Source organism: Sander lucioperca, chromosome 7, assembly GCF_008315115.2.
Source record: "Sander lucioperca isolate FBNREF2018 chromosome 7, SLUC_FBN_1.2, whole genome shotgun sequence".
NCBI classification, from domain to species: Eukaryota; Metazoa; Chordata; class Actinopteri; order Perciformes; family Percidae; genus Sander; species Sander lucioperca.
Genome location: NC_050179.1, coordinates 35599902 through 35612401, shown reverse-complemented (window position 1 = coordinate 35612401; position 12500 = coordinate 35599902). Strand labels below are relative to the sequence as shown.

Sequence of the window (12500 nt, the reverse complement as noted above, 5' to 3'; positions counted from 1 at the left end):
CAGAAAAATATTAAAATACAGAAATATTCTCAGTGTCAGCTGGTCTACATTCAAGCAGAAGCAGCGAAACAAAGAAGAAGGATGTACCGTGATATACAAACAGTTATAAATGTTGAATAGATGAAACAGTATCCCAGTTCCATACAACAGACTAACTCAAAGCCAGCACTCTAAGAAATACAGCCGTAAAATAACAGATTAAGTTCTGGCAGCTCACTGCCCAGACTTTGCCCCGTAATAAAAAAAAAAATGGAAATTATGTGTAGCTACAGTTAAAATATACAACATTTGAAAAAGAAAAAAATCTGGAAAAAGTGCCCCAAAGGTCGAAAAAAAGGCATCAAAAACGTCGGAGAAAAAAAACAGCCAAAATGTCAGGAAAAGTGACAAAAAAACTAAAGAAAAAAAATTCTAAAATGTCGGAAAAAACGACAAACGTGGACTTCTTTAATCTCCCAAAACCTCGGTGGCTGACAAAAGTTGTTGGAGCACAGATTTTGTAATTAGAAATGTAAAAAACAAATGTGAATCATGTTCTATCAACCTGTTCTCACTCCAAACTCGTAAAATACGGATGTTTGGACAGTGGCTGTCAGCGTCTGAAACAACGAAAAAGGCGTCTTTCAGTGTGTTTGTAGAACGTAAGCCCACCCATGAGCTTTTCCTTAACCTAACAGCGTCAAAAGGGACGCCAATAGTCCTGACCAAGTGCGTTTAGATAAAGTGCGTTATATGACGCTAAAGGAGACTTTAGCGTCATATAACAACGACAAAGGCACCAGACCAAGCGTCCGTATTTTACGAGATGGGAGTGAGAATGTGTTGGTTCTATGGACAATTTCTGTTAAATTATACAGACACGGGGCGGCCTCTAGCTCACCCAGTAGAGCGTGAATATATACAGACATACAGTACAACTGTTAATACACAGATATTTCTTAGAGTGTGTACTTGAAAAAAGTCAGAATGCACCCTAGAAAATGCATGATGTCTTTAGAGCGCTGTTGATATATGATATTGTCCCACAATGCAAAAGGAAATGGATGTACTACTGTACACACAGCAGCAACAAAAACACACATAAACAGTGTTGAAAAAGCTCCAGAAATTAAAAGTCTAAATCTTTACAAAGACATTTTTTATGTGAAGTTGAATCTGGATTTTAGCTGCCACAACAACATTTCAAAGTCTTACTTGGCTGCAAGGAATTGTGAGCGTTTCTACCAGGGATGCAGCGAATTCAGAATCCAGGATTCGGATTCGGCTGAATATTGGGCTTTTTGACGGGGTTGGGTTTCCGCTGAACCTTAGAAATTTTCCCCACCGAACCGAACCCTACGCTTGCACTAGGCGCGCTACGCTGGTCGTCGTAATGACGGCGCCGTTGATTACAGGAAGGTGTTTACGTACACTGTAAGAAATGATTCTGTGGTCATGTAGATTTGAATTAATGTATTAGGTAAAATATATTCAATATGATTGTGTTTTTGATTTTGAGGCAAATATTTAATTAAATTTCAAATAAAAATGTTTGGAATAAAATCCAACCATTGTAGTTAAATAAAACATAAGCATTATATTTATCTAATCCCAAATAGAGAGAATATTGAGTTAATTCAAATCAATGTAATCAGGCTAATTTTAATTAGAAAAGCACTTCCTGTCAACCTAGCTAGCTAGCAGCTATAATGTTACCCAGCATGCCGTTCGGCTGTGTAAATTTGTAGGCTAAATGTAAAATTATTAGTGTTAGAATTTAAAGTCACAAATAGTTGTGTGCTATTGTGTTTTATCCTATTAAAGAGAGTTAGTTGTGGTTTAATTGTCGTAAATTTACAACCATGAGTGAGAAGGGTACGAAGTTAACACGGCTCCCGTTCTGAAGTCACTCATAGATCAATTTGGCGGTAGCGTTCTCTGCGGCATTGCACCGGTATTACGGTATATCATATGGGAAATTAATACCCGTATACCGGTATACTGCCCAGCACTACTACAATGAGCCGAAAGCACGAAAGTGAATTGCTAATAAAATTCTTATTTGAGTATTTGTTAAGTTCTGTACTTTCTGGGCCATAGACTAGTTATTCCTAAGAAAGAATATTTAGATTTAATTCATTGCATTGATTAAATTCAAATCGATGTGCAGATGAATGTAGATGATTTTTACTCAATTATATATCATTGATATGTAGAATTAAATTAATTTTTATTAATACTATTTACACATTAGGGAGTTTATCTTTTTCAAATCAACTCAATATTTTTGTTTAGGTTATAATTAATTCTGTACTGTTTTCTATTCGAATATACTCATATTAAATGGATAACTATTAAGGGTCTCATTTAATTCATATTTACTCAATACCAAACCATGTGAAATTTAATTAATAATATTGCTTGTAATCTGTTGCCTCATTTTTATTGAGTAGATATGGTGTATCTTTTCTTACAGTGTAGGTGGAGCGTTCAATGCAGTAGGCTGTGAGAAAGTGAAAATGGAACTGGTGAGCAGAAAAAGTGTAGTTTGGCAGAACTTTCAGTCAAAAGAAGGCCATTCAAGTCCAGCTACATGTTCAATTTACAATGCTGATTAGTCTGGTGGTGGCGAGGACCCTAAACTATACACAACATCACCGCTGTTACAACATCTGGTATGAAACATCTGAAAGAATACGAGTTGTGCATGAAGGAATCTACAGACAGCAGCCAGAATGCAGCAACTTCAGGTACGGCAAAGGAAGGACAGTCACAGCTAAAAACTGGTGTTAACCAGACAGTGCCTCTCCCGGGCTGTCAGCTGTTCTCTCGGCTACAGCGGGAGCGGAGCGACCGAACGTCCGGCTGCTGCTCGTTAGCTGACGCTAACTCGTTCTCTCTGATTTCACCCACCCAACATGCCCTCATCATACACTGGTTAGCGAACATTCATTCATTCTGTTGATAGCGATGTGCTTTCCTATGATGTTGTCGGTACACGATCCGTTCTGCCTGCACGATCCGTTCTGCACATGCGCAAGATAATACTGTTTTACCGAGGATACGACCTGCACGATCTGTTCCACGCTAGCCTATGGCTAGCCTCCACCGGGAAGCTAACGTTAGTTTAGCTAACAGCTAATTCGGCTAACTGCTAGCTGACAGCTAGATTCAGTCTAAAATAACGTTAACTCAAACGTAATGGGAAAAGCAGGCTACAGCTAAATTAAGACTTCACAGTAATAACAATAAAGACAAGTATTGAGTGATTGGATTTTAAATGAGCACAAGTAAAGTAGAACTGACGTAACAGCTGTTATATATGTTAGGTGTTTGTTATATATGTCAACGTTTATTTTCAAGTTTTATTTTGAGGGTCTTTTAAAGTTATTACATGCTGTCTCAGCTAGCAGTTAGCCGAATTAGCTGTTAGCTAAACTAACGTTAGCTTGCCTGTGGAGGCTAACGGCAGACCGCTACAATCAGCTAGCGGTTAGCCGAATTAGCTGTTAGCTAAACTAGCGTTAGCTTGGCTGTCGACCGCAGGCGTGGAACAGATCGTGCAGTGTCGTAAATCCTCGTACAACAGCGCATGCGTGAACATTTTGCGCATGTGCAGAACGGATCGTGCAGGCAGAACGGATCGTGTACCGACAGATGTGAAAAGAGCGTGTGAATTCAACATTAAGTTGTTACATTTAACTATTTTAGAGGCTGTGGATTAATGTGTTGACTGTGTTCATTGACTGAGGATGGGACGAGGATTCAGCAGAATCTCAACCAGTGGATTCGGTATTCGGCCGAACCCCAAAAATCTGGATCCGGTGCATCCCTAGTTTCTACAGTAAATCAGTTCCAACAAACCAGAGAGATGTGGATTGATATGAGAGAAGCAGCAGGTCAAGTGAACACAACTATTTTGTTAACAATAGATTAATAAACTCGAGCTCGCCCCTCGGTCTCGGGGATATACGTGACGGTGCTTCGCCCTAAACCAATCCAGCGCCATGTGTTTTTTCATGTTTTTTAACAAATACGAGGAAAAGAGTTCAAACTCGACGGGAAAGAAACAGACGATGGGAGACCAAAGTGCTTCACAAATATTAAAATGTAATACACAAAAAGCAAAAAGGAACTCACAAAACATATCCAAATCTAACAGAGTGAATTGAGTTAATAAACATATGAATATACAGCCCCCCCCCCCTTCCCCAGTGAAGGCCTTTTCACACCAAGTTTGAAATGTCTGCAAAAATACCCAATTTTTCCTTTGATGCCTTGCACACAGCCTGCAACCACTGTGATGTTTTCATTTTATTCAGAGCCATGTCTATGTTTTTCATGTGTGTTTTGAGTTTATATATATTGTTATATGTTGTTGTATGACCTGCATTTCCTGTATGCTATGTATACATACAGTATATAGTTGTTTCTTCTGTAATAATATGATTAATAGAAAAATCTCAGCTTCTTCACAGTGAAAGAAAGAAAGAAAGATTGTTTATAGATCTCAACATTTCCGAACGCACTTAAAGGCAGCTTCATTTCCATAAAAAAAAGGGAGAAAGAAAGAAATAAAAGAGACTGAGGGACTGTGCTTTGCAACACAAACGAGCGCTGCAAAGTTGAGATGGTACGGTCCACTACAGGGGTGTCTGAAATTGTTAGGAAACATATTTACGGATAAGAAGGACATAAACATGAGCCCCCTTAACGGTTAGTTTTACCTCTATTTGGGGAGTGAGTCGTCTTTCATATTTTTTGAGGGTGGACAAATCTACCTCTTCTAAATATTGGGGGGACCAATGCACATTATCGATCTCTACTGATACAAATGCTTTTTAACAGAAGAACCGGATGCAAGTCAAAACCTAAGGGCTCCTGTACACTGACTGCGTGGCGTGAGTGTGGCGTTTCTGTTGCGTGTCAGCTGCGTGGCGGCTGTGTGGCGTTTTCTGTGTCTTTACACACCAGAGGCGAGTGAGGAAAAGATCGAAGAGAGAGTAGTTGACGATGTGGTAAGGAGTAGGCACATTAACAGGGACTCTCAGGAAGGGAGGGAGGCTGTGTGTGTGTGTGTGTGTGTGTGTGTGTGTGTGTGTGTGCATTATGTGCACCTCACGTCATAACGACAACAAGCAAAAATTCCATAAATATACAAATCATAACTCTAAGAATGAATTCATTATTTAAGTATAAGATCAACATAACTATGACATGAATGCAGAACACTAGGTATCTCATATCATAGAATGCACACATATTTTAAGAGGACTGTCTGCAGGGAATGTGTCTGACCAATCACGATGGGTGTGGGCCGCCTGGGCCAAAAATGCCAGGGCCGATTTTTTGTCCCAGTCCAGGCCTGATGGGAGCCGAAATAAAAAAACGGACACGCCACGCAGCTGACATGCTCACGCCACGCAGCCAGTGTGCAGGAGCCCTAAGGAATATATTGGAGGGAAAATTTGTGAAACTACAAGCAGTCAGGCAGCAGGAAAGAAGAATAAAAGATATGAAGGCTGTGAAGTTGTAGTTCGAGGTTTCACTCAACCGCAGCTCCTTTCTGTTTTCAGGATACTGACTATAGATTTGTTTGGGACTTGGTGTGAAAAGGCCTTAAGACACGATAACACAGCGGCAACGTTCGGAAGAAAGAATGAGCCGCCCATCGGTCAGAGTTCTGTCATGTTACAGAAAAAAAGAAACAAATGGGTATAAAATGGGAATGAAAGTCATTTTCGACAGCGTGACGCTGCCGGCATTAGGACGACTTAGTAGAAATAAGAGGAAAATAAAAAGTGCAAGCAGCCCGCGCAGAAGACAAACAGGCGTTTCCACTCGACTGTTTGGAGTCTCAGAGGGTCAAAGGTCAGACAGGAAGCTCCCAAACCTTAAAGAAGTGTCTGGACGGAATAAAAACAAGAAGATCTTCACATATTCTGAAAGAAAGTTTAAAAGAAGTGGCAGACAAACAGCCCCTGATGATGCCTGATGAGCGGGTCAGTCCATTATGAAGGACTGGCGATCTCGATGGGGTCAAACTGAGGAAAGACCACGAAACACAACCTCTGGCCCACGTACGTCGCCCTCTCTGCAGGAAAAACACAAGTCCACAGTTATATCATATATTATTATACATTATATATCAGCTACAGCCAGTGGTGGTAGAAGTACTTGTTTATTTTACTAAAGTATTACTATTAAAGTAGTAATACTCAAAACAAAAACTCTGTTAAGTACATTTTACTCAAAGTTCAATGCATTCTCATTAACGGGTTCGTATGATATCGTACGAAAATGTATGCACACCAAAACGTAAGATATCCAACGAAATTATGAGGCCACCGGCTGGTCACGTGATGCCGGCTGGCTACGAGCTCCATGTCGCCGAGCGGCAGTTGCTAGCTGTTTAAAGGACAAATCCGGCGCAAAATTAACCTAGGGGTTAATAGCACATGTGTACCGAGTCGACCGTTCTCATGTTGTTTTCATGCTAATCGAATGTGACCAGTTTTAGCGCAAACAGCTAATTAGCTTGTAACGCTAGTCGTCGGGGCGCGGCTAAAGTAAAAGAAATCTCTATTTCTACACCACTAACAAGGCTCAAAATATCACCACACTTCCACGGTAACATAATGAGGGTCTCTACATGTAAACCGAAGCATTAAGAACTTTGTAAGTGTACAGATAGATTATTAAAAAGATAGTTTAGAAAGACAGTACCGTTCGAGAATACAGGTAGGCGCCATCTTGGGAAAACAGTCACGATCAGTCGAACGATGAACGCCGTGTAACCAGTAACATAGCTCAAGCACGGCGTTCGTCGTTCGACTGGTCATGACTGTTTTCCCAAGATGGCGCCTGCCTGTATTGCCCCGACGACTAGCATTATTAGCTAATTAGCTCTTTGCGCTAAAACTGGTCACATTAGATTAGCATGAAAACATGTCCCAGAGAACGGTCGACTCGGTACACATAATTAACATTAACATAACATTAAGCCACCAGATAGCTTCACGACGCCGGCTACAGACCTCCGTCGTATCAGCGGTAGTTGGTGGTTCAGTTACCCGAAAATATGTGACTTTGAGCCAGGTACAGAGCACCGCGAGCTGCTGGTCGTTTCGGCGGACATTACGGTTAAATTTAGTCCACAAAATATGAGTGTTTTGCCGCGACGAAAGTTAAGATTAAGAACCAAAACGACTAGTTAAGATTAGTAAAAAGATCGTGGTTTGGATTAAAACACTCCCAAGGAACACGCATTTCCTGGGTGAAAGTCTTTAGTTTTCCCCGGAAAGTGTACTCCGCTCTCTGGCTTGAAAGTCCTGTATGTTAACGCCCACACATCCCCCCCGATATCCTCCCTACGAGGGCCAACCAGGTTCTTAAACAGCGGCCGTCAATGTAGTGACTAGTGACAGCAGTGGCGGCTGCTGGTCTTTCAAAGAGTGGAAGCTCATTTTCGGCCAAAATCAGGTCGACAATATTAGCATTGTCTGCCATCGTGTGCAGTTTGCTAGCTGGCTAGTTCACCCCTACGACACTAGCCTAGCCTACTGTATGAACGAACGAACGAACGAACGAACGAACTAACAAAACGATATTAAACTCGAAGGAAGAAATGTGGGAATTAAGTAAAACTGAAACAAGGAATTTGGTGTATAATTGTATGAAATGTATGATGAAAATTGACTAGCAATTTCGCCAAGCAAATACCAAGAAATAGGTTGCAGCAGTTTGTCTTTCGACTACACTTGCAAAATCCGCGATGGGACTGAACTCGAATAGCTTCGGCGACTTTTTATAGTACAAAATCGCTGTCAATCAAAAGGAGAAGCAGTCTTTCGACAGACCCTCCAATCATCACGCAGAAGCCCAGCGTCCAGGCCAGCCCACTGCTCCGTTCACCCCCAGAGACGCCGAGCGTCCTAGGTGGGACATAATCGCAGCATTTATCCAATGACCGTCTAGTTTCGAAGCACTGAAAAAAACTGTTCAAAGCAGCCCCATTGAAGTCCGTGGACGGCAGGCTTCAACAGGGAAATGCACTGTGACGCTACGGTAATGTATGAGAAGGACATCCAGTCATTCGACGTGTTCTAACGTATTTTTAGTCAATAAAATGTTAACACACATGAATGGTACATATTTGACCATTCATTTTTTGACATTTCAGGGGAAGCCGAGCTTCCCTTGCAGTCTTAAAGAGATCGCGACTGGACTACAGCAAAAAAAAAAAAACGTGGAATGCCTACGAATTACAGAGCTTAACTTTTCGAAGCTTTTTGAGCAAATGGTTCATGGGAACAGGCTGTAAAGTAAGGAGAAGTTTCGTTCTCCTTGGCGGCACCTATGGCGATTAGCGTAATTGCATGTGTGTGACAGAACGCTGACCAAGACATTTTTAGGCTTCCAAAGTGTTCCAGTTAACTTTGCTGAAGTGAAAACGCACAGTGAGAGGGTCAAAGGCTAAGATGAAAACATGGACAACAGCCAAAACCTAGTTGAGGTCTATTTTAATGTCCACAGTGTTAGCATGGTTAGCATTGCTAAGCCTCTGTCCTGATCGACATCCCCCGCTTTATCGTCCGTTTTTAAATAAATGGGAGCATCATTTACTGAATGAACATCCTGCTGTATTGAAGAAGACTTGGAACCATACACTCAGTATGAAATATGAATGAGTAGTAGGCTTATTTTCTCCTAGACTTCCATAGAAACAGAAATGTAGTAGAGTAGAAGTATAACGTAGCATTAAACGAAAGACTCAAGTACATTTAACTTAAATACAGTGCCTGAGTAAATGTACTTAGTTACTTCCCACCCCTGGTTGCAGCAGCCAGAGTCAGTACCTTAAGTCAAACCTCCTTTTAGGAACTCACCAATGAAGGTGTAGATACACTTTGGTTTTTCTTTCCAATGGACGCCCAGGAAGTAGACGGGTACGCCGGTGAGCATGATGACTAAACCGACGCCACAAACCACCGGCTCTGAGTAAAGACTGAAACCCAGCAGAAGCGCCCAGAACATCAGGTAACAAACGGGAACCAACAGGTTCACCTGAAGGAAACAAACGGTTACAAATATACAACAAAGCTGTGATTTAAAAATATATATATATATATATATAAAAATGAGGAAAAATCCGATCTTTTAAGGACACCAATTTTTTTTGTGAATTAATAATGTATTGTAAATAAATAAATGTTCTTCCTTAAAATACAGGGGCCATAATTATACATACCCCTATGTTAAATTCCCATAGAGGCAGGCAGACTTTTATTTTGAAAGGCCAGTTATTTCATGGATCCAGGATACTATGCATCCTGATAAAGTTCCCTTGGCCCCCACATCATCACATACCCTTCACCATACCCCCACATCATCACATACCCTTCACCATACCCCACATCATCACATACCCTCTAGGTATGATGAAGGGTATGTGATGATGTGGGGGTATGGTGAAGGGTGTTTTTTAACTCAAATATTAGTTATAATTGCATATAAATGAGGTTTATTGACCATGAATTCCAAAAAGTAGTGCAAAACTAGTGGTAGTAAGTTGCTGTTTAGTGAAAACTAAAAAAAACTAGATAAAGGGACAAAAATGTCAAGTCGAAAAAAGGTTTTTGACCTGGGAGGACAACACAAGGGTTAAAGAAAGGTGCAGTAGGTAAGACTTATAAAACTAACTTTCTGTCATATTTGCTGAAACTGACCAGGTAATTAAGCAGGTAATTCAAAAAATAATCCAGCTCCTCTGGCTCCACCTACAGCCTGTAGTGTGATTTGCAAAAATCCACAGCTCCCTGTTCAGATGCACCAATCAGGGCCAGCGGGGGTGTCTAACTGTTCAGATGCACCAATCAGGGCCAGGGGGGGTGTCTAACAGCGTGTCAATCACTGCTCATGCACATGCATTCATTGTCCCTTGTGGGGGGAGGGGCTTAGGAGACTGTTTTGGGCTTTAGCAGAAAGGGGGGAGGGACTGAGAAGTTGTCGATGTTCACATTTTTTGGCTAAGTCCTGGATCTTCACAATCCTACCTACAGGACCTTTAACTATGGACAATCATGCGATCAAATGTTTTAATCGATTGACAGCTCTAATTTAAATATATGTATATATAAGGTGCATGTGGTGCTGGCATGAACAAACTATTTGGTGAGGTAAAAAAAACAAGTGTTGGTACCTTGATGGGTCGGTACAGGTTGGGTTTCTTCCAGCGGTAGTACAGCAGGCCTGCGATGGTGACGCCGTACGACAGATAGTTGATGAAGGAGACGTAGTTAATCAGGTTGTGCGTCTCTCCGATGCAGAGGATAACGATGGTGGCGGCGCACTGAAGAACACAGTGAGGCGTGACAATATGTTGTGATGAATGTTGAACAGATGTTATCATTGTAAGTAACGTTTTTTTGTATGGCACTTTTCACAAAGTCACAAAGTGTTTTGGCTTCACAGGCCAAATAAATACATACAATAAAACAGATCAATAGTCATAAAAAGCACAATATCTTAGTAAAACACAAAATCATTAATACAAAATAATACAGTCTGCAATTTGGCTAGATGAACGACCGACTAAAAAGATGCGTCTTGAGCTGTTTGCGTAGTGCCACGTTTGAAGATTTAACAATGTAAGATTGCATGCATGTCGAATTCAACAAAAAAAAAGTGCTGTTTTAAGACCAGAAATAATAATATAACCGTCTGTGTAATGTCTGTTAAGTCACTATATTGTTGAAGGAGGTAACATAATGGTGATTGAGCCTATGGCCCACTGATGGAAGAATTAATAAGAAATATTTATATATTTGCAGTATTAGAACTGGTTGTCTGACGTGACATCTCAATGATGTATTCAAGCTGATTTCTCCATTTTATTCACACACAAAAATGGAGTAAGGCACAAAATTCTGAAAAACTTTGCAGGGGGTACGTTACATTTTTTGCAAAATTGTTTTCAGTTACAAGGCTGTAGTTATTTCTTTTTTTTTTCTCCAAGTTTGTCTCTTTTTTCAAAGTTTTTGTCGCTGTTTTTGAACTTTGTCACCTTTTTTTTGAAGGTTTTGTCGTTTGTTTTGACCTATTCTTGCCTTTCTTCCTTACTATTTTCTACATCATTTATGTATACATTATATATACATTTATTTATATATATATATATATATATATATATATATATCTATACATTTTTCCATCAGTATTTAAATGTTCTCCAGGTCCAAGGCTGTTGTTTAGTAAATCTATCGCTGACATCGCTGTAATCTTCCTCTTTATAGAGACTTCTTTTTTCTACCAAAAATTATTAGTGCTGGTTAGGGGGCACATTGCTTACAACAAACTGTTCAAAGGGGGAACATTATTGAAAAAAGATTGAGAACCTCTGGGTTAAAGAATTAAACTCTTTTTAGACAAAATAATCTGAAGAGATGAAAAAAAAACCAGACAAGAAATAACCAACCAGCAAATCCCCGGTCCAGCTCATAGAAATAAACACCAACATACACTAAACAATAGAGACAAAACTAAATACTGTAGTACTATGTAATACTGTAGACGGATGCATCATGTAACCGAAGCACAACAGCTGTGTAAATGGATGCAGAGGTTGTACGTACGCAGACCAGCAGGGCAGGGATGGGTGTGCAGTACTTATAGTGGATCATGGCCAGCAGGCTGGGCAGGTGACCCTCTCTGGCTCCAGAGAAACACAGCCTGCAGATCAGAAGCCGTGTCAAAGCAGTGTTAGTCGGGATCAACGGAGGTACATTTCCAGGATAAAAGCCTGACATCCAGCACAATGTCCCTCAGCTTTCTGCTCTCTCTGTGTGTCGCCGTTCTCAAAATCCGTTCGCTTCGGGAAACAACAACGAACTTCGAGCTAGCGAACTACACGCTGAAAATGTCGTTTTGAAAAAATCTGGATGGTGCGACAAGGCAGGCCTGCTTGGTTCTTTCGGGGAATGATTGTTAAGATTTACAAAGAATATGTTTAGGGCGTTTCCTCTCTAACTGGGACGTTTTGGGACTGATTGGTGGGACTGCTGTGGACGAAGTACACACGGAGATACACTGGTAAGAGATAATGAGGTTTAACATGTTCCCACATTTCTAAGAATTTATTTTTCACTGATAATTAGGCCCCATGTTCCCACATTTCTAAGATTTTTTTTCAAAATGAGGTCTTGTGTTACTACATTTCCCTTCAATTTAAGCCCAATCCTCCCACAACATTTTTAGGGTTAGGGGGATAAAATCTGATACAAATTTATGAAAAAGGAAATGTGGGAACATAGGGACTAATTTTGGAAATAAATCTTCCAAATGTGGGAACATAGGCACGCACCCACTGTATTGTGTCAACAGTTAACTTCATTTAATATTGTATGTGGCGTTTTCTTTTGCAGGGTGCAAATGTTCTTAAACAAGTTCCTTCCTGAGACTATCTAGCAGAGCCACCGTCGCTGCATCGGGAGCTTAGCGCCGCCCAAGCCCGTTGTGATTGG

The 12500-nt window shown here is 40.6% G+C and overlaps 1 protein-coding gene across 1 annotated transcript in view; it reads right to left on the bottom strand.

Annotated features, from left to right (window-relative positions):
* Positions 1 to 5831: 5831 nt before the first annotated feature.
* Positions 5832 to 12500, bottom strand: part of slc7a10b (solute carrier family 7 member 10b) — a 34267-nt gene continuing 27598 nt past the window's right edge. The window contains exons 8-11 of the mRNA XM_031279849.2: positions 11613 to 11709; positions 10181 to 10330; positions 8868 to 9045; positions 5832 to 6073 (exon numbers count right to left, since the gene is read on the bottom strand). Coding sequence (XP_031135709.1) covers positions 5991 to 6073; positions 8868 to 9045; positions 10181 to 10330; positions 11613 to 11709 — 508 coding nt within the window. The 3' untranslated portion in view covers positions 5832 to 5990. The remainder of the gene's footprint in view (positions 6074 to 8867; positions 9046 to 10180; positions 10331 to 11612; positions 11710 to 12500) is intronic.